Here is a 19,199-nt window from a genome sequence, read left to right as displayed (position 1 = left end):
TAGCTTAAGCAAAGGCAACATCAGTGTAATAACTTTTTGAAAGAATAATCAACTCTTACTTTTTTCTTCAGGTTTTCTGTTCACACATTTTTATTTTGCATTAACATGTAGTAGAAAGTTAGTGTTGAATAATAACCTAAATTTCTCTTTTTTCCCCGTCTTTTGGATTATTATGTAAATTTAAATTGTCACTAATGACTATATATTTGAAACTTCTTTGTCACCTAATAAGTAACATGAATAGCTAGAAGGCATCATAGTAATGGGTAATTTTAACCATAAATGGAAATTTGGTTATTAATACTTAATTTTTATTCCCTTTAAATCTAAAATGAACTTAGGCCTCAATCACACATGAATAGTCTTATTGACTCATTTGCTTGATCAGCGCCATAGTGATTGTGAACCATGTCAGACTGGCAGAACTAAAGAATAGTGTCCTCTACAGGTAGAGTACAAGAAGGATTTGTGCCAGCTTCTCCAGACTGCTGTACATCAGCCTTGACTTAGAGAGATTTCCTATAGGGATGAGAAGGTAGTTCAAGCTCTATGCCTCAGAGAAGAGATTGTCAACAAGACTTTTAATTATGCTGTGGATATCTGTTTCCTAGGAATTGAATTATAACCATTGACTCATGTTGTAAACTGCACCATACAGAATTGTATCGTGATGACTTTCAGTCACTTGAAGAGCTGACTAATGTGGAGCAAACAACTTGATGAATTAATTTAGCTTTATTTTATACCCATGGAATATCTGCAAGCAGATTTCACTTCAAATTTATTAGGCTAATCTTTTTAGATTTTTTTGAAAAATGAGAAATTGTTCAATTTAAAAAAAAATGGAAAAATGAAAATGGGCTGCGGGGTGGGCAGGGAGTAAAAGCAAAAAAGACTTTCTGGATTAAGACTTTAAAAAATAACAAACTTAAGAATCAAAGAGTCCTGTGGTACCTTATAGACTAACAGACGTATTGGAGCATGAGCTTTCGTGGGTGAACACCCAGTTCATCAGATGCACCCACGAAAGCTCATGCTCCAATACGTCTGTTAGTCTATAAGGTGCCACAGGCCTCTTTGCTGCTTTTACAGATCCAGACTAACACGGCTACCCCTCTGATACTTGAAACTTAAGAATGAATGAGTATTCTCCCCCAATTTTCCATTTCAAAACTTTTGTGTTTGAAAAATGCTGACCAGCTGTAATAACTTAAAATTTGGGGACATATCTTTTATCAGGTGTAAATGACTTTATATTAGCTGAGCTACACTAATTTATACCAGCTAACAGGTTGGCCCTGTTATTTTATGGATTAATAGTGAATCTTCTAATTTGAGCTGTGTGTAGTTGTGATTGGTCAGGTAATTCTCATGGTGTGCCTATGTACCTATTCCTGACTGTACAAGTATGTAAGCATTTCCAGCGGAAATACTGAAATTCACTTCCTTCTTTACTTACTAGGAACATTTGTATCATGTCAGTGAAATAACCTCCCATCTTAATTTTCAGATGCTTATTTACAATGAGGAGGGGGTAAATTACATTTATCTATCTATATCAGTCCATCTTTCTATCCATTTACGAAGTGCCAATCACATTTACACCCAAATGTAAATGAGTATTCTGAGTTCCCTTATTGCATTCTGTATTTCAGACACCATTGTAACAACACTATGCTTATTTTGGGGCCCTGATTCTAAAAGAAGCTGGACACCTGAAGTGATAGTCTAGCTCAGCCAGAAGTTATGGGCTTGATGCAGGAACCATTTGGTAAAATTTTCTGGCCTGTTATGGAGGAGATCAGACTAGATAATCATGATGCTCTTTTCTGGGCTTAAAAATTGATGAATCTATAAACATAGAAGTCCCATGCATGTAATACATGGGGAGAAAGAAGGAAATGTTATACCCTCACAAGATTTTCATTTTGACATTGATCCTGCAAATTGGACACAATTGCTCAACTTTACTGATTTCATTGGGATTAATCTAGGTCTTGATCCTGCAACATATGAAACACTCTGATCCTGATGTGCCAAAACACTCAAGCGTGTGTCTAGCATTCTTAATTGATTCATTGGTTGGGGCCAGAGTGCTTAGTTCCTTGCAGGACTGAATTACTGGGGTGAAATTTGAAAAGTGTTGCCACTGACTTCAACCATGCTAGGATTTCACCCCAGTGCATAAAATTAAGTATGTGTGTAAATCTCTACTACATGGAAATTTTCTCCAGTGTGGCAGAAATAATTGTCTTTTTCCCCCTCAGAATCCATGTGATGATAAACGGCATAGGGATATCTGGTCCAGAGATAAAACTTGTTACCATCTTCCAAAATTCCTTGTGATTGGACCTCAGAAAACAGGTGAATTGCAATGACTTGAATAGAGGGTGTGAGTCTAAGCATATTATAGCCCATTTTTTTGGAGTTGTATATATTTATTTTGGAATAATGCATGATAGAGTAAATTCAGATGTAGAAAGGTAATATATTCTAAATAGAAACCGATCGCTGCTGTTAACTTTTCCATTGCTTATGGGGAGAAAGTGGCTTGGATAAAATAGGAACTCTCTTTCCGAACCATCAGCCACCTTTAGAACAAGCCCAGGTTGTTATCATAGTACTCCTACCAGATGTATTGTTATATCTCACAAAAATGCCTATTCTCATGGGAATTCAAGTTGATTTTGTAGACTCAAGGGGCTTGGATAGTTTTGATAATACCTTTCTTTAAACTGGAAAGGCTCATGAGGTCAAAATAGCAACACTTTGCAGTTATACTCCTTCCTATTAAACTAAAGGAATACTTTTCCCCTAGTAATTATGGGATTGGCTATGTTGGTGATAACTTTTGTGTGGGAGCAGTTAGCCTCATTACAAGGGAGGCTGCACATCGAAATACTAGGCTATGTTTCAGATACTGTTCCCATGCTTTATTCCAATGCAATTTTCAGAACACAGGGTCAAATTCACCCACCTGCATAGGGTCAGCACAAGACGTACCCTATTTTAAAATGGAATTTCAGTAGCACTCAGCTTTTGTACTGGCACTCTGTACAGGGGAGAATTTAATTCATAGAGAAGGTGCAGTATGTCATTCCACCATAATGAAAACTATGCAGTTAGTAAAACTAGAAACCAAATATGGCCAATTACCAGAACTCAGTATACACCAATGTAAGGAATAATTTTGTCCTGATTACTTTCTCAGGAGTTGAAGGATAATCAGAGTTAAAGCATTTCACTCATGATGTTTTCAGTTAAATTATTTTATATTTTCTACAGTTGATACCTACCTCCTTTGTAAAGTGTTTTGAGATCTAAAGATGAATAGCACAATATAACAGCTAGGTATTTATACAGATCTCATGTAATCATTTTTCCCCAGAAACTGATTTAAGTTTTGTGTCAATGTGTTCTGCATTTAGCAGACTTGTAATATGGAAGTAGTCAGAAAGTAGAGCAAACATTCACAACAAATACACATGTTGTTATGCTGTGAGACACAAAGATAAGGTAACTATTAAGAGCTCTGACCAAATATCTTCACAATGTTTGCAATCCTAATAAGAGTATGTATTACCTATGTAGTCCCTTTCATTTGGGGATGTCAAAGTGCTTTACAAACTTTAAACCCAACAAACCCCTCTGTGGGATAGTTAATATTGTCATCAGCTTACAGAAGATGGAAGCCCAGGGAAAGAGAAGTTGCCCAAGGTTACATAGACTATGTCTACACATATGTGTGTGTAGAGTACAGACACTGCACCTCCCCAGAATATGAATATAAATAGCAGTGTAGACAGTGAGGCACTGCTTAAATAAGTAAAGACATGCAGAACCTTAGGGAATGTACCCTACACAGCTCTCTACATATACTCATCCACACTGCTATTTTTAACAGTGTAGTATCCTGCTGCCACCCCCTGGCCAGAGCCATTCACTGCCACATGTAGCTACACACCACAGTGTGGATGCGGCCTGTTTTTCACTGCTGCGTGGAGCTATACATACCCTATGTGCCACTGACAATGTAGACAGACCAGGATGAGTCAGTGATAGAGTCATTGATACGCTGATTGCTGTTGCTCTCAGCACTAGGCATTCCCTCGAGAATATATCTTTAAATTCCTGTTCTCTTTTAAAAAAAACAAACAAAAAAATATTTCTCAACCAAGTCACCATAAATCTCAACCTGGAGGTGAGATGTGAAAAAATCTTTATACACCATTTAAAATGGCTCTTTTTAATCAATTAATAGAAAGTTTTAAAAGAAATTCTGCAGCAATCTCAAGTAACACCACACTTTTCATTTCCAGTGGCCAAATAGCTAGCATGAAACTGTCTTTCTTGGTGATTCCCAGCTACTTATGACATTTAGGTCTGGTCTAACTCTGTAAACATGTACATTAAAATGTAGCTCCAACCGATGTAATTTGCCCACTACGCTGACTTAATATCTCCACCTCCGCAAGAGGCGTTGTGCTTAGGTCAATGTAGTTAAGTCGATGCAGTGTCAGTGTAGACACTGTGTTGCTTACACTGACATTTGCTGCCTTTCAGAAGCTGTCCCACAATAGTTAAATTGGTACAAGTGCTCCTGGTGAGGACGAACACCGCCGACACAAAGAGCATAGTGTCTTAATTACTGCAGTGGCTGTATGTCAATGTACCTTAGGACTTCTTAATTTTGTAGTGTAGACTTGCCTCTCTAGTTTGGTGGGAACTAATGTTATCATTTAGGCAGAGGGTATGTAACATCTAGCAATCCAGAGGAGATAAACAGATATTGACAAAGACTGAAAGAAATGAAAACAGTCCTACAATAATTATTTATGAAAAGCTGTAGAAAACATGCTTTGTTTTCACATGAAATGTGTTGCAAAATTTAGGGCCAATTTCTGCTGTTGTATGCACAAACGTGGCTTCCTCTGATGTGAAGAGAAACCTCATGTCTGCATCAGAGCAGAATTAGGATTCTTGAGAATGAAAGAGTTAATGACCACAAAACAAATAAACTTATGTGTATTATCTGTTCATATTTAAAACTCCAGCATGCTAAGACATCCTTTCATTAATGAGAATTTATCGTATAAACCCTTTTTAAATTTTCCTCTTCGTTTGTGCATAGTTGTTCATAAATACTTGCTTAAATTTAAATGCTTTAGATGTATCTTACCCTTTCTAACTATGTCAAATAATCCTGTGTCTTGGTTTTTTCCTCCTTTTAGGAACAACAGCACTTTATTTATTTCTCCTTATGCATCCTTCTATCATCAGTAATCTCCCTAGTCCAAAAACTTTTGAAGAAGTTCAGTTCTTCAACGGAAACAACTATCACAAGGGAATTGACTGGTAAGAAGACTAACAAAAAATAACTGTCCATTATTAACGCATGCTAAATCACAATGGAACAGTTATAGAAGTATATGTGACAACCATATAATTACCAGATGAATTTGCTATGCTTGGCACTATCAGAGTGAATTAGAAACTAATTCATAATGATGGGACACTTAATCAAGTGTTGCCCTTAATTTTATTTAGATGTTACAATAACTGTCATAGTTTCTAGTAAAGTAATACAATAGAGAGCCCAATTCTGATGCCTTCTTTCCATGCTGAGTTATACCTTACTCTGCAATTTCATCATGATCATACTCATTTTAATAGGCCAGATTGTGCCGCCCTTTCTCAGATTGAACTACTTGTAAAGTAGGGTCTTATTCTACGTGAGTAAATGTGGCATAATCTAGCCATTGAGACTGCTTATGGAGTAAATTACTATTCAGCATAACAAAGTGTGGCAGAATTGAGCCATTAATAAGGAACTTTAGATTGTCATTCCTCTCAAACTCTTTAACATGGGTTTTTAAATCTTTAAAGAAATTATTTTGTAACGATTCATGTACCAAAAGTTACTAGTGTCCTCACACTTATAGCAAAGCTAATATGTAGGAAGAACATTGCCACATATATGTATATTAAAAGACTAATCTTCTTGAATTGTTTAAATCATACAAAACTATAATATACTGCAATGAAGAATAGAAACAGACTACACGCCATATTTTAAAAAAATCACTGAAAACAACATTATCACAATGGCTACACTTAGTTTAACAGAAATACTGAATTATTAGGTTAAAAATGTTGTGAAAACCCAGGAGACGGAAACACTTCATTGTGCATTTTTTCATACTACATAATGGAGCATATTGCTATTGATATTACCTTTTATTAGCTGAATTTCATTGTAAAATGCATGTCTATTTTTGTACTTTTTGTTTATATCTCAGACATGTAGAGATTGTATCATAACAAGAGGTGAGGGAGGTTGCATATTTATTCTGTTAATCCCAATATACATCTGGATGCATGGCCTATATCTATGGAAGCATTCAAATAATATATGGGATAACGAACCTATAGACACATTGCAGGAACAAGAAGCAGAAGATAATTCTATATTGACTTTGTTTCTAAAACATCCATCTTGCTCTGCACAATACAAAGGACCAGCGCTTCAGTTGATGTTAGTCAGTGCAGTTCCATTGACTGGCCCACAATCGGCAAATTTGATTAGAAGTGCAAAAACAAACATGTCACAATTTATTCCATGTTTTTCCATCTACAGCATTTTTATGTCTGCGGTGAGATTATAATCCCTACTTTGGCCTGTTTACACCAGGTAAAGGGACTGTAGTAGGGCTAGGGGCTTTAAAAGGCACAGAGGCAGCCAGGATAGAATTTCTCCAGCATAGCAACTGAGGAAGACATGCAGGCTGGCATAGGGAGCTGGGACTGAAGCATGTAGCACTGCTTGGATTCCAGGTAGCACTGCTGCTATAGCTGTAACGCAAGTAGTCTCCCCCAACTGCATCCCCCTCCCGCCCCCGGAGACTGTCTAATTTATGCCAGGGACAACTCCATTCCTCAGAGCAATACAGAACTGGGAGGATGCAAAGGTGGCTTAAAGCCACATTATCCTCCCCTCCCACTGGGCAGCAGGTGCCATGGAACACCTACTAGAAGCACAGTCTAGAATCTCACGTCACATCTTTAATCTGTTCACACTTTGACTTCAAATGAGGAGCACTTAGATGTGTATATCCATCAACGCTTTTATTGTTAAAAATGCTCTCTTAGGAAAAAGAGTATTTCCAGTTATCTGCTGAATATTCATTATAAGTACAATTAGTACTTTCCTTATCACTAGTGGAAATCATTGCGAATACAGTCACAGTGTTTAGCTGTTCACATCATTGACCCCCCCCAGCCAGTGTTTTTTACTGTTACAACTTTAGAATGAATCTTTTTCCCAGTTAAGTTTTGATTTTTTCCATTTGTGAATTACGTTGGAAGATTAACATTTCCACGTGCTATGAAATGCAGAATATATGCATAAGACAATTTATTACTTTCTTAATTCAAATCATTGTCTCCTTCTCCCCAGGTACATGGATTTCTTTCCTACCCCTTTGAATGTCACCACTGACTTTCTGTTTGAGAAAAGTGCCAACTACTTCCATTCAGGGGAGGCTCCCAGACGAGCAGCTTCCCTGGTCCCCAAGGCCAAGATCATCACCATTCTCATTGACCCATCAGATCGGGCATACTCCTGGTATCAGGTAGGGAACTTGCCACTGAGAAATGGGCAATGAAATCAAAAGCAGTGAGTGGAAACTAATTCACGCCCCTTCCTGGGAGATGTTCCAGAGGAGAGATGGGTTGGCTCAAAAAAAAAAAAAATCATAGAATGTCAGGGTTGGAAGGGACCTCAGGAGGTTATCTGGTCCAACTCCCTGCTCAAAGCAGGACCAATACCCAGACAGATTTTTGCCCTGGATCCCTAAATGGCCCCCTCAAGCATTGAACTCACAACCCTGGGTTTAGCAGGCCAATGCTCAAACCACTGAGCTATCCCTCCCCCATGTGTTTCAAAAAAAGGTTCCATCATATATAGCAACTTGACATATTTGTGCAGACAAATGAATTAGCCAGAGCAATGCCAAAAGAGTCATCTATAAAGTTAAACTAGGCATGAAGTAGAAAAATTCTGATACCCTATGATAAGGTTTGCAAATAACAATATAAAGCGCTTAGTTCACTACTCCAGTTGACACTCCTCCCAGCCCCATCCTGAGCACATTCACAAAAGATTACACAAGTCATAAGACAGTGGAGAAGCATGCCCTATGGTTGCATCTACACTGGCAGAATTTGGACCTGTAATTTTCCATCCGTGCGGCTCCATCAATCCCAACACTGGCAGAACTGTACTTGGGTGATCAGACGTCCCAGTATTACAGGGACCATCCTGATATTAAGGGCTTTGTCTTACATAGGCACCTATTCTCCCCCCCCCCCCCCCGATTTTCCACACTTGCTATCTGGTCACCCTAAACTGCAGTCTGAGATGGTAGAAGGCTGTGTGCTGTCTACACCGCAACTGCAACTATGCCACAAAATGTAGAGCTGCACTTGTGGCAAATTAAGGGTCCAACTGTTCCTAATGTATATGCAGCTCTGGTGCCTGATTCTCCACTGCCTTGCACTAGCTGGTGCATGCCTTTGCCAAGAGATTGCAAAAGTATGTGTGAAATGCTACCAGTTCTGAATATTTCAATAAATTAGGCTCTATATGGTTTTAACATGGGCTTGTTGGTCTCTACAAACTATTATCTGAGTGTGTGGGTAATATCCCTTCTTAGTAAAATAGATGATTCTTAGATTTTTAAGGCTGGAATGGATCACTTGGTCTGATCTCCTGCATAATATAGGCCACATAATTTCACCAAGTGCTCTCCTTCCTCAAGCCCACAACACCTGGGAATGGAAAGAACCACAGATAATCTTCTTCCATTGAAACAGCCATAGGTTTTTGGTTGGTGGTTGGGTAATGTGTATTGTGGTGGTGGTGATGTTATTATTAAGGGTATGACAGCCACTACTAACATTTGAAAATGAGACCATTATCCATCTAGGATATTTCATTACATTAACACAATAGCAGTGAAGCTACAATTTGCTAAATTCTTAACTATGTTTGGAAGTCTGAAATACTACAGTTTTCACTTTTTTACTCAATTATGGCTTAATTTATTAGCTAATTACAGCTATTTGTCTCTCAATTTTGTATGCTAGCACCAGCGATCTCATGAGGACCCTGCTGCTCTGAAGTTCAATTTCTATGAAGTGATTACATCAGACCATTGGGCTCCCTCAGAGTTAAGGACTCTCCAGAAGAGATGTCTGATCCCTGGGTGGTACGCTACCCATATAGAAAGATGGCTAACTCATTTTCCCACTTCCCAGGTAATTTCCTGCTAGCCATTTCACAAAGCTCACTGATTTTGGGAACAACAATCTCAACGTGTACCATTATCGCATACAATCTTGTGATGCTTTTTCATTGATTTGGGGGAAAAAATCAAGGAAAAGCTATATAAACACATGCTTAGATAAAATTCATCTTTACAAAAACCCTCCCAGAATACCAATTTCCTGACAAAAAAAACACAACACACACTTATGGATGTTCCATACTCTTGATCATACCTTCTGCCCCTACAAAGAAAAATGGGTATGAAAGGAAAAGGTATATGTAGGGTAGTAAGCAATCTCCCCTGTGACTGCCTCATCTGACCAGGACTTAGACTAACTAGAAGACACAGCCTGTGCTTCCTAGTTCCATCACAGAGTTTCTTTAAGTGCTAGAAAGCCAAAAAGATCTATAGGATCTGTTTCTGTCCATGGCTGGCCTTTTCTGTTGCATGGTCTCAAGTTGCACTACAAAGGGGAAAATAGACCAGTCCCATTGCTAGTAAGTAAGAGGAGGGCTGGGTTTTTCAGTGACTTGTATCTTCTCCCTTTAGTCCTGCTTCTCTTTTGATAGGCAACAAGTACCGGCCTACGAGCAGCAGAGTTTGCATGGGATGCAAAGTTCCCAAAAAAATATGCCTGCAAGTTGGGGGATCTATGGCAGGTAGGACTTCCTGCAGCAAGTTGTTTACTCCCTCTCTGGTCCTGCTAAGGGAGGGGGACACAACGCTGTCCCACAAATTTCAGAAAATGCATGGGATTCTGGGTCCCCAAGAGAGCCAGGACTCCAATTACTTGTTTGCTTTCTCTGTTCTTAAGGCTGAGCCTCCTGCTCCTAAGACATATGTTAAGGTTTCTCCCCCCTGCAGTAGTTAATTTCATCACAGCGAATGCAGACCCTGCTGTTAGGCATGCAGGTGCACATTGGCATATTTCTTGTAAAATTGGCTACCACCGTGTTTGCAGTGATTAATTTTACAAGATATGCAACAATGTGAACTCATTCTTTATAGTGTGCGTGCAGAAAGTGCACTTATTGTGCTTACTAATGTGCACTCAAAAAGTCAATAATTCATAAGCCCTCACAATAAATATGAAACACACCCATCCAAGTTAGTTATTATCTGTACAGTTCTGTACTGCAAAAGCTTCTATATATAACTTTACCAGCTAGACTCAAAGTCCAGTTCAGCACTGAGGTAGCTTTGCATCAGACCAGATTTTGTTAACGTACTTTTGAAAGAACTGTAATAATTACAAATTGATTATCAGATACTGTCAATCTACTGTATCTGCATAGTGGTTGCTATTTAATTACTAGATATTTATGGGCTTATCTCGCTGAAAGGTCAGTGTGTATTTTAATGCTTTTGAATGTTGTGTATGTCTGACTTATCTGATCAAACTTTTTTAAATCTGTTTTTCTCAGTATTCTGTAAATCTTTGAGATTTTGATTTTATTCTTTGCTTGTGAATGCAAAAATTACTATATTGGGGGGAACAAGGTAGGCACTCAAGCAGTTCCCTCAGTTGCCAGATGCAAGACTATACATCTCCAGCATGATGCAGAGCTGAAAGAAATTAAGGCTAGAAACAGCTGAATTGCACGACTGCTAATGATACCATATTACCTCAAATCCACCTTTCCTTCAATTATGTCACAGAGGAAGTGAGGTAGCTTAGTTTATTGAACTGAGTCTTTTGTCTTAAATGGACAATCTATCCTTACAGTTGCTAATTATTGATGGACAGCAGCTAAGAAGTGACCCAGCTACAGTGATGGAGGAAGTGCAGAAGTTTCTGGGAGTCTCACCTCATTATAATTACTCTGAAGCTCTAACGTGAGTCTGTACTTTTAATCTCTTCTGTTGTATATGATTATGTACATCCATACTTCCCAGGGACAATTTATCATCAGTTACAAACAAAAAATGACATTAAAAGAATATTAAGGTTGCCAGGTCAAATACTCAAAAATCACCCCCCTTGTGTATATCCATTCTGATGCAGTCTTTCATTACATGATCACATACTATTTTCCCTATAGGACCCCTGCCTCATTCAGTGCACAGGATAGATGGCGCTCACTGAATGAACAGCTAGTCCATTTCTCCCGATACCCATAGCTCAATGTGAGGCCCCAGAACTTATTTACTTCATACCCTCCAAACTCTGCTCTGAAGACACAATTATTAATTTCTTCATGGTTGTTTCTATGGTGCTCCTCGCTGTAGTTTTTGAATACTTCACAAACATTATTCAGGTTATTTTTCCAACAGCCCTAAGAGGTGATGGGATATTATCCTCATTTTGCAGATAGGAAACTGAGACAGACACCAAAGTCATAAATACACATAATCTTGCATGCCCAATTTGAGATGCATATGGCCTGATTTTTGAGAGTTCTTAGCATTTCATCTATTCAAAACATAGCCCCCACTGACTTCTGAGCATTCACAACTGCAACTGCACCTCTGCAAATCAAACACTAGGGTCTCAAGTCAGGCACCCAGAAAATGAGGAACACGCAACTTATAATCACCTGTGAAAAGTATGGTTTAAGGGACTTGTTCAGCATTACACAGAAATTCTGTGGCAGAGGCAGTGATAGAATCCAGTTACCTAGTGCATCATTTAACAGCCTTAATCATGAGAGTTTCCCTTCAACTGTAAGAGTCATGTTTTTTTAACATGGGTAAAGTAATGTATTTTCCCTAATCTTGTTCTCAGAAATGGCTTTGTTGAAACTTCCCAAAAAAATTCAGCCTCAGGAAAACACCCAACAGGGAAAATTTCAGCTTTAAAGTTTGGCGAAGTTAGAAGCAACTGAAAAGAGGATCTTATAATGGGAAGTGTCAGGCAGCCTATAATATTTAGTGTAAGCTCATCCCCCAGTGTGAGGCCCAAAGGCAATCAGAGGAATATCCTCCCTGTCTAGTGTGCCTTTGATACACTTTCCATTGATTTCAATAGCCATGAATCAGTGAAGTCCTTACCAAGGTGCCTTTAATGAGCTCAGTTCAGGTCTGAGATCTACACATGTAGGAGACCCGAAGGGTATAGATTTCCCCTGGATCACATGAAAGGGTGGTTAACTATCTTCCTATCCTTTCCCAGTCTCTGCAGAGAGTTCCCCATCAGCTCTGGGATCTCTGCAGGAATTTGGGTTGGGTGGATATTAACCCTCCCAGACCAGTAGTAAATAGGCAAGAGGCTTTTACACTGGCTCTTTCCACATTGGGGAACCTCATTTACAGTTGAATCCCAGGGGCAAGCACTGTATTGGAGCCAAGAAACCAATAGCCTCTTAGGAAGAGGAAGGGCTACTGGGGCTCCCCAAAGCCAATGTGCAAACATTCAGCATCTGCTTGGGTGGTCATTGCCTCCTACAGATTCCTATGTCTGCAGGACTTGGGGTAGTAATCCATGTCCAGTCCATAGTTAGGGAGGAGAAGCAAATCCTACACACTTCCGTCTCCATAGGAATGATACAACCATAGGAATGACACAACTCCAGCAGGGAGTTTTCATCTCCCACACATTGCCTCCACTTTTAAGTGAGGGTAAGACTGCAATGGTTCCTCTTCAATCTTTTCCAGAACAAACAACACTTTGTGGGTTATACTGATCCTTATACTAAGTATAAGCCCAGAATTGTGCAGGCTTCTTCTTTAAAAAAAAAAAGTCTCTTAAAAACATTGCTTTTCAAAATAGCTTTTCCTAGGTAAACAGTTTCATTTTCTAGAATGTAATTTTGTAAGTCCTTGGTTCATTATGTGTACAAAGCGCTGGCAGGAGTTTTGAATACATAGCTAAGCTCCTGATGTTTTCACACCTGCCACACTGCTCATCTTACATGCCTTTTGTTATGTTTTCAATATATTTGGGGACAAAATTTTCCCTTCGGTAACTAAACTAAAGTCAGTGGAGTCACAGACCAGGTATAAAGTTGGTCCATTGCCTTTATTTAAACAGGAAAATGAGTTGTAAACAGTTCTATAAAATTATACAATCACAGTTCAGAAACACTGAAAATGCAAGTGTGTGGAGGAAACACATAGGCTTGCATGGAAGAGGAAACAACATTAAACAATGTGGTAGCTTCACGTTAAGAATGTCAATATAAAATCGATTGGATAGGCTCCTTCAAAGTCATTGCTGTTTATTAAGCATACAAAACACATTTTTAAAATTGTCAGAATGCAATCCAAGGACCCAATTGTGCAAACAGTACTGGGCAACAAGCTTATTGCCATGAGTAATCCATAAAAATCAATATGGCTTCTCACAAGAGCGTAAAATTCACCCTGGTGCAAAGAACAAGGGCTGTGCAACGCTTAAGTGCTGCTTATGGCCCTGCATAGAAGTAAATATCATTCAGTAGTTAGTAAGCACTCCATCCAGCACTGAGTGCAGAATTAAATCCTAACCTGTCATCCTTCACATACATTACTAAACCAGACCTGAGTTTTCCTTTTATTATCTGATGCATTTGTAAAAACTGAAATTAAACTAATGTTGTAAGAATTAATTCCTATCTGTAAATATGCTCTGTGATCCTCAAGTAAAAAAATGCTAAAGAAAGATGTCACAAGCCACAGGATCAGTGCTACATTGAAACAGTTTCTCGGAGGAACCCCTTCAGTGTGCCAGACCCCCAAGGAGTCTGTCTCTCCCTGCACAGCTTAGGCCTCACTACCTCCTTAGACTGAACCTCTGGGCCTTCAGCACTACTTCTTCACACCATGAGCTCTGATCAGCAAGTCCAACTGAGATAGGCTCTTGGTAGACATTTGTACACTCTTTGGGGATTAATGCACCTCACCAAGTATTCGTAGTGATACTCCAAACAGCTTTGACAAAACAGTAGGGTTTATTAGCCAACTGGAACACAGCATAGGAAGACCTTAAGTTAGTATACAGAAAGAAAGGTTAAAGCACAGAGCAAGTCCATTTTGGTTAGCCCAGAATCCAGCCAAACTGTAATGAACCCCATTTTCAAGCTCTCTCTGTCTCTGTCTGACCTTCTTGGTCAGCCCCAGCTCCCAACTCCCTCCAGCAGCCAACTCTTATCCTCCCACTTCACACCTTCCCAGTCCTTTGTTCTCAAGCTGGGGTCTTTTCTCAGCTTCCCTGCTGAGAGCTGGGAAAATCTATATCCCTGTTGGTCATTGGTTGCTACGTGGCAATGTCCTGGTGATTGGGTTTTCCATAGTCTTCTTAGCTTTTCCATTAATTTGGAGTCAACCTCCACCAGTTCTTTTTTTAATGACCCATTCAGGCTCAGACAACTAGACGACATTCATACGTATGTCTCCCAGCCTCCCCTGAGAGTGGAGTCCTTTCCCCCCACCACAGCTAGCCATACAAAATGCAGGGAAAACTGAGTTTTCACATAGGAGTTATAAAAATATTACAGAAAATTTCCACTTCATCACAAAAGGTAAGCTAAGTGTTTGTGGGAGCAAGGAGGAGTCTGCCATGTAAATCAGGTAAATTAGACATTCAGACACTTGTCTGAATGCAGTTACCAGATTTGCTGACAAATACCACACCAGGTGTGCGGTTACCTAATTTGCCATGGCAAATATCTATTTGCATGTGCAAGTACCCCTCAGAGGTTCCAAAATTAATACAGCCTCACTCAGCAAGTCACCCCCCCCCCCCCGCCCCTTTTTTTAAGATCCATCCCCATCCAGTTTCCTAGTTGCATCCTGTTGGCCACAGGATATCCCTGCCTTGCCCTAACTGGCTGGTAGGGGAGGGCATTAAACACATTGTTTCCCCAAACAACACATGCTCTGCAGCAGTTTGAGTTGGTGGTTCCTTTGTTGATTTTTCTTTGCACGCCTCACTGTTGAGGCAGAAAGAAGAGGGCATTGCGTGTTCACATGGTTAACAGAGAGGCTCAGTAGTTGTGTTCCCCACTCAGAGAAAAATGGGGCTAGAGAGGTTGGGGAGAAAGATGGCCAGACAGCACTAAGCTGCTGCTTTTCACAGCGGGGAAAGCCAGGCACAGAGCTAATACAGATCTAATCTGATCTGTCTAGATCAGGGGTGGGCAAACTTTTTGGTCTGAGGGCCGCATCGGGTTTAGTAAATTGTATGGAGGGCCAGTTAGGGGAGGGGGTCATGGCCCGGCCCCCACCTCCTATCTGCCCCCACCCCCATGGGACTCCTGCCCCATCCAACCCCCCCATTCCCTGATGGCCCCTCTGGGATCCCTGCCCCATCTACACACCCCTGCTCCCTGTCCCCTGACTGCCCCTGGACCCACGCCACCTCATCCAACCCCTCCTCTCATTCCTGATGGCCCCCCCAGGACTCCTGCCCATCCAACCACCCCTTCTCCCTGTCCCCTGACTGCCCCCTGCTGCCCCATCCAACCCCCCCCCTCCTTCCTGACTGCCCCCCAGGACTTCTGCCCACATTCAACCCCCTGTTTTCCCCCCCGACCACCATCCACACCCCGAACTCCCCTGCCCTCTATTCAACCCTCCTGCTCCCTGCCCCCTTACCATGCTGCCTGGAGCACCGGTGACTGGCGGCGCTACAGCTGCGCCACCCGGCTGGAGCTGGGCCATGCTGCCGCCACCACACAGAACAGAGACCGGGTCAGGCCGGTTCTGCAGTTGTGCTGCCCCAGGAATTCACAGCCCCACCGCCCAGACTAGCATTGCGCCGGCAGCGGAGCGAGCAAGCTGAGGTTGCGGGGGTGGGGGACAGCAGGGGAGGAGCCGGGGACAAGCCTCCCAGTCCAGGAGCTCGGGGGCCAGGCAGGATGGTCCCATGGGCTGATGTGGCCCGCGGGCTGTAGTTTGCCCACCCTTGGTCTAGATTCTTATACAGCACTCTCCTGACTGGAGCAGATATGATTCAAGGACTGTTGCTTCCAAGTCTCCTGTCAGACAGTGCTTCAGAGAGAGAGAGAGAGAGAGAGGGAGGAATGGGCTATTAGGCCAAACTATGAGTCCTCTGTTACAATTAACTCTGCTGATAGGAGAAATCCTGTATGCCTGGATCACCCTCTCCCCCACACTGGAAAAGGTTTCAGAGTAGCAGCCGTGTTAATCTGTATCTGCAAAAAGAAGAACAGGAGTACTTGTGGCACCTTAGAGACTAACAAATTTATTAGAGCATAAGCTTTCGTGGACTACAGCATCCGAAGAAGTGGGCTGTAGTCCATGAAAGCTTATGCTCTAATAAATTTGTTAGTCTCTAAGGTGCCACAAGTACTCCTGTTCTTCTTTTTGTGGAAAAGGTTGTCCATCTTCCCTCATACCCATTCTTTATTGGAGGAGGGAATGAAGACTGAGTGGCCCTGTGGGAGTAGATAGGGTTGGTGAGGTGAACATGACCCCACTCTGGTCCCATGGAGCTTTTTCAGAAAAAAACACAATCTGGAGATATATTATCTTCTCTGTGAAGCTTTGTCATGGCCAGGAAAACGCAGGGTATATCTGCACAGTAGCTGGGAGCATGGTTCACAGTGTGGGTAGAATCATAGAAGATTAGGGTTGGAAGAGACCTCAGGAGGTCATCTAGTCCAACCCCCTGCTCAAAGCAGGACCAACCCCAACTAAATCATCCCAGCCAGGGCTCTGTCAAGCCGGGCCTTAAGAATCTCTAAGGATGGAGATTCCACCAGCTCCCTAGGTAACCCATTCCAATGCTTCACCACCCTCCTAGTGAAATACTGTTTCCTAATATCCAACCTAGATGTCCCCCACTGCAACTTGAGACCATTGCTCCTTGATCTGTCATCTGCCACCACTGAGAACAGCTGAGCTCCATCCTGTTTGGAACCCCCCTTCAGGTAGTTGAAGGCTGCTATCAAATCCCCCCTCACTCTTCTCTTCTGCAGACTAAATAAGCCCAGTTCCCTCAGCCTCTCCTCATAAGTCATGTGCCCCAGCCCACTAATCATTTTCATTGCCCTCCGCTGTACTGTCTCCAATTTGTCCACATCCTTTCTGTAGTGGGGGGCCCAAAACTGGATGCAATACTCCAGATGTGGCCTCACCAGTGCTGACTAGAGGGGAATAATCACTTCCCTCGATCTGCTGGCAATGCTCCTACTAATGCAGCCCAATATGCCATTAGCCTTCTTGGCAACAAGGGCACACTGCTGACTCATATCCAACTTTTCATTCAAAGGAATCTCCAGATCCTTTTCTGTAGAACTGCAGCTTAGCCAGTTGGTCCCCAGCCTGTAGCAGTGCATGGGATTCTTCCGTCCTAAGTGCAGGGCTCTGCACTTGTCCTTGTTGAACCTCATCAGATTTCTTTTGGCCCAATCCTCCAATTTGTCTAGGTCACTCTGGACCCTATCCCTACCCCCCAGCATATATACCTCTCCCCCCATCTTAGTGTCATCCACAAACTCACTGAGGGTGTAATCTATCCAATCATCCAGATCATTAATAATGATGTTGAACAAAACCGGCTCCAGGACCGACCCCTAGAGCACTCTGCTTGATACCGGCTGCCAACTACACATCGAGCCATTGATCACTACCCGTTGAGCACGACAATCTAGCCATCCACCTTATAGTCCATTCATCCAATCCATACTTTTTTAACTTGCTGGCAAGAATACTGTGGGAGACCATATCAAAAGCTTTGCTAAAGTCAAGATATATCACGTCCACCACTTTTCCCCATATCCACAGAGCCAGTTATCTCATCATAGAAGGCAATCAGGTTGGTCAGGCATGACTTGCCCTTGGTGAATCCATGTTGACTGTTCCTGATCACCTTCCTCTCCTCCAAGTGCTTCAAAGACACATGCTACCTCTGCTCAAGCTAGCATGCTATCTACCCAAGTACAATCCAACCAACTGCTGGGTATGTATTCAGATGCTCATCTTGAGCTGTCACCCATATTCCTGTGGCAAGATTACCAACCTAGGGGATTGGGTGGGATTGTACTCGGGTAACTAGTCCACACTGCTGCAGTCACAGTATTTTTAGTGTGCTGGCTTTTGCAGAGCTAGCACGTCTGTCTACTTGCACTGTGAAGCTGGTCCCCAGCTGTTGTGTAAACATACCCTAAGCTGCCATGGAGCTGGGAAACACGTGAACACCAGAGCCAGGGCAGCAGCAAAGATGCCTCTGTCCTCCTGTGAATCCCTGGGGGTTGCTAAGTGAAGGGCAAGTCCTGTAGCTCTTTCCATGAGGGAGCAACCCCTGCAGGCTTTTTTGTGGCGGAGAAGTAGTTAGGGTGCTTGCCCGAACTCAGGATACCCAGTCCAATTCTCTGCTCTGATACAGACTTCCAGTGTGACCTTGGGAAAGTCACATGGTCTTTCTCTGCTGCCATTCCCCATCTGTAAAATGGGTATAATAGCACTGTCATACCTCACAGGAGTGCTATGAGGATAAATACATTAAACAGTAACAGAGGCCATATAAGTTCCTTAGATAAGGTAGGGAAGGGGGATATGTGCTGGGCAGGGGAAATTATAAAATATGAGGTCTTGTTGGCTCTCCTTTGAAACTTTGAGTTACAGCTAAGGCTAACACTGTATCCTTAAGTATTTCCATTGTGCCCAGATACAGTATCACATAACATACTGGGCACAAAATATACAACTTTATACAGTCCCAAGAACTTGAACACAATGGGGTTCGTCCAGCTTAACTGAATTGCCTGGCTTTTTCATTCTATAATTTTGGACTGTCCCATAATGTTGAATATACTCATACTGAGACAGAAATGTTTAGGGCATAGTTCTACAGTTTTCCTTTAGCACAGCACACTATATTACTACTTCTCTTGGGAAATTAGTGCAAGCCAGCCAAAGTACTTCACTATGCAATGAGCAGATTGAAAAGTCCAAAATAGAAATGAATCTACCATCAATATATCCATT

General features: G+C 41.6%; 1 protein-coding gene across 2 annotated transcripts in view; it reads left to right on the top strand.

The window, feature by feature from the left end:
- Nucleotides 1-19,199, top strand: part of LOC128837617 (bifunctional heparan sulfate N-deacetylase/N-sulfotransferase 4-like) — a 178,720-nt gene that overhangs the window by 149,184 nt on the left and 10,337 nt on the right. For both annotated transcript variants that reach the window (XR_008445003.1, XM_054028867.1), the window contains exons 9-14: nucleotides 2,268-2,364; nucleotides 5,232-5,355; nucleotides 7,457-7,631; nucleotides 9,148-9,318; nucleotides 9,899-9,988; nucleotides 11,056-11,165. Coding sequence is in view for 1 of the 2 variants with exons in the window: in XM_054028867.1 (XP_053884842.1) it covers nucleotides 2,268-2,364; nucleotides 5,232-5,355; nucleotides 7,457-7,631; nucleotides 9,148-9,318; nucleotides 9,899-9,988; nucleotides 11,056-11,165 (767 nt within the window). In the remaining variant the exon portion in view is untranslated. The remainder of the gene's footprint in view (nucleotides 1-2,267; nucleotides 2,365-5,231; nucleotides 5,356-7,456; nucleotides 7,632-9,147; nucleotides 9,319-9,898; nucleotides 9,989-11,055; nucleotides 11,166-19,199) is intronic.

This window comes from Malaclemys terrapin, chromosome 5, assembly GCF_027887155.1.
Source record: "Malaclemys terrapin pileata isolate rMalTer1 chromosome 5, rMalTer1.hap1, whole genome shotgun sequence".
Lineage (NCBI taxonomy): Eukaryota > Metazoa > Chordata > Testudines > Emydidae > Malaclemys > Malaclemys terrapin.
This window is presented reverse-complemented; position numbering and strand designations above follow the sequence as displayed.